The 2312-nt window shown below is 44.3% G+C and overlaps 1 protein-coding gene across 1 annotated transcript in view; it reads left to right on the top strand.

Moving 5' to 3' along the window:
• Positions 1 to 2099, top strand: part of LOC103797977 (DNA-directed RNA polymerase III subunit RPC2-like) — a gene marked incomplete at both ends in the record, with an annotated part of 10789 nt that extends 8690 nt beyond the window's left edge. The window contains 2 exons of the mRNA XM_009070218.1: positions 470 to 587; positions 1991 to 2099. Coding sequence (XP_009068466.1) covers positions 470 to 587; positions 1991 to 2099 — 227 coding nt within the window. The remainder of the gene's footprint in view (positions 1 to 469; positions 588 to 1990) is intronic.
• Between the last annotated feature and the right edge of the window lie 213 nt (positions 2100 to 2312).

Here is a 2312-nt window from a genome sequence, read left to right as displayed (position 1 = left end):
CCAAGTCCCTTTGGGACCACCACCTCTCCAGACACTCCTCCCCCAGCCTGGAGCTGCTTGGGGTTGTTGTGTCCTAAGGGCAGGACCAGCACTGAGCCTTATTGACTCTCTTGCAGTTGTCCTCAGCCACTCTGTCCAGGTCCCTCTGTAGAGCTTTGCTACCCTCAGGCAGATCCGCACCCCACCCAACTTAATGTTATGTGAAAATTTCCTGAGGATCACTCAATCCCCACATCCAGATAATCACTAAAGATGTTAAATAGGACTGGCCCCAACACTCAGCCCTGGGGAGCACCACCAGTGTCTGGCCCCAGATGGATTTAGCACCATTAACCACAACTCTCTAGGTCATCCAGCCAGTTCTTTACCCACCAAAGAGTCCACCCACCCAAGCCATGAGAATATATTGAAGGACACAAGTAAGGCATAAGGGTACTGACATGCAGACTCCTTCTTTTCCATTGCCTAGGTGGCTATTTCATCGTTAAAGGTGTAGAGAAAGTAATTCTTATTCAAGAGCAGCTGTCCAAGAACAGAATCATTGTGGAAGCTGACCGAAAAGGCACAGTTGGCGCTTCTGTTACCAGGTATGGTAAATGCCTACAATTGTATAAAGGAGCGAAACCCAAAGCTTCATTGTTGTAGTTGAAATAACTAGGTTTCTTCCTAGAGTAGTTTGACAGGAAAAAGCTGTAGACGTTCAATGCCCCTCTCTTGCTGCTGTCATTTTGTACACTGAAACATCAATCCCAAAATGAGTTAGTACAGTATTCCCACAAAAATCAGTGAGAGTTGCTCATGTGCTTCAGGATTCATCCTGGATTAGGAAGAGCAAGTGCTGATTTTTAACATAACCAGGTGCACTTCCTAATCGATGGTGTTTGGTCTCCTTTTTGCAGCAAGTAACATGATGTTACTGCAGTGGAAATTTGATGTAACCTTTTCTCTGCCTCTCTGCATCAAATTGGTGTAAAAACTTCGAAAGGCAAAGGCAGTTGAGAAGGAATCAAAAATATTTTTGTCCTGCACAAATGACTGAAAATGGCAAGGTAGTCTAAATTTGGCCTTTCCTCTTTGATTGTTTGATTTATATTTTTGCCTTTTGGTTGTTTTTTGGGTTTTTTTAAGCTGCATGCTGATCATAGAATCATAGAATCAGCTGGGTTGGAAAAGACCTTCAAGATCATCAAGTCCAACCCTACTGTGGTTACTAGACCATGGCACCAAGTGCCACATCCAGCCTCATCTTGAAAACCTCCAGGGATGGTAAACCCACCTCCTCCCTGGGCAGCCCATTCCAATCCCTGATCAGTCTCTCTGAAAAAATCTCTTCCTAATATCCAACCTAACCCTCCCCTGGCAGAGCTTGAGTCTGTGCCCTCTTGTCCTCCTGCTGGTTGCCTGGGAGAAGAGACCAACCCCCACCTGACTCCAGCCTCCTCTCAGGGAGTTGTAGAGGGTGAGAAGGTCTCCCCTGAGCCTCCTCTTCTCCAGGCTGAACACCCCCAGCTCCCTCAGCCTCTCCTCGTAAACATGGTGTTTGTCACTTGAATGTGAGATCTGTTTTTTCTTCTCCAGAGGTCCCACACATCTCTCCTAACTACTCTACTCTTGCGCAGTAAGCCCAGATGAGGTTAACATGCAACAAAGCCCTGTTACCTCATTACCACTTGTACTACAGAACTTGTGCACAGTTTGGCCTTGCTAGTTACGCAAAAATTGATGATAAAAGCATGCAAAGATGATTTGAAAAATTAAAGACTTCTATTTTTGAAGTCAGATAGTCCAAATGATCCCCATGACAGGTGATAACACCCTGTTACCTTGGAGTTCCAGGCTGATGTCTGGCTGTTTTAATGTAATTTTTAGGAAAGAGAAGTGGGATTAATTCACCTGAAAGATTGTTCAAGCTTGCTAAGGTTCATGCAAAAGATTCTGGGAGTCAGTACAAACATTCTGTTGGACATAATACTACTTTTTTTAACTTCAGTTCCACTCATGAGAAGAAAAGCAGAACAAATATGGTTGTGAAACAAGGAAGATTTTACCTGAGGCACAACACTCTGTCAGAAGATATTCCCATTGCTATCATATTTAAGGTAATACAGCTATTTGGGGAGAAAAAATAAGCCTGTGCTGTAGCTCAAGAATGATCTACAGCTGCTCTCAAGTTAATATGCACATTGGCAGGGCTTAGAGATTGCAAGCTTTATTCCCCTGGGAAATCATCTTTATTGTACGGCAAAAAGTGCTGCATTTTCCTGCAAGGAGAGCACTGCTGTGCCAAGACAAGTGCTGCCACCCCATTATTG

Source organism: Acanthisitta chloris, unplaced genomic scaffold, assembly GCF_000695815.1.
Source record: "Acanthisitta chloris isolate BGI_N310 unplaced genomic scaffold, ASM69581v1 scaffold23432, whole genome shotgun sequence".
Lineage (NCBI taxonomy): Eukaryota > Metazoa > Chordata > Aves > Passeriformes > Acanthisittidae > Acanthisitta > Acanthisitta chloris.
Note: the sequence above shows the minus strand (reverse complement) of the source record. Positions and strands in the feature narration are given on the sequence as shown.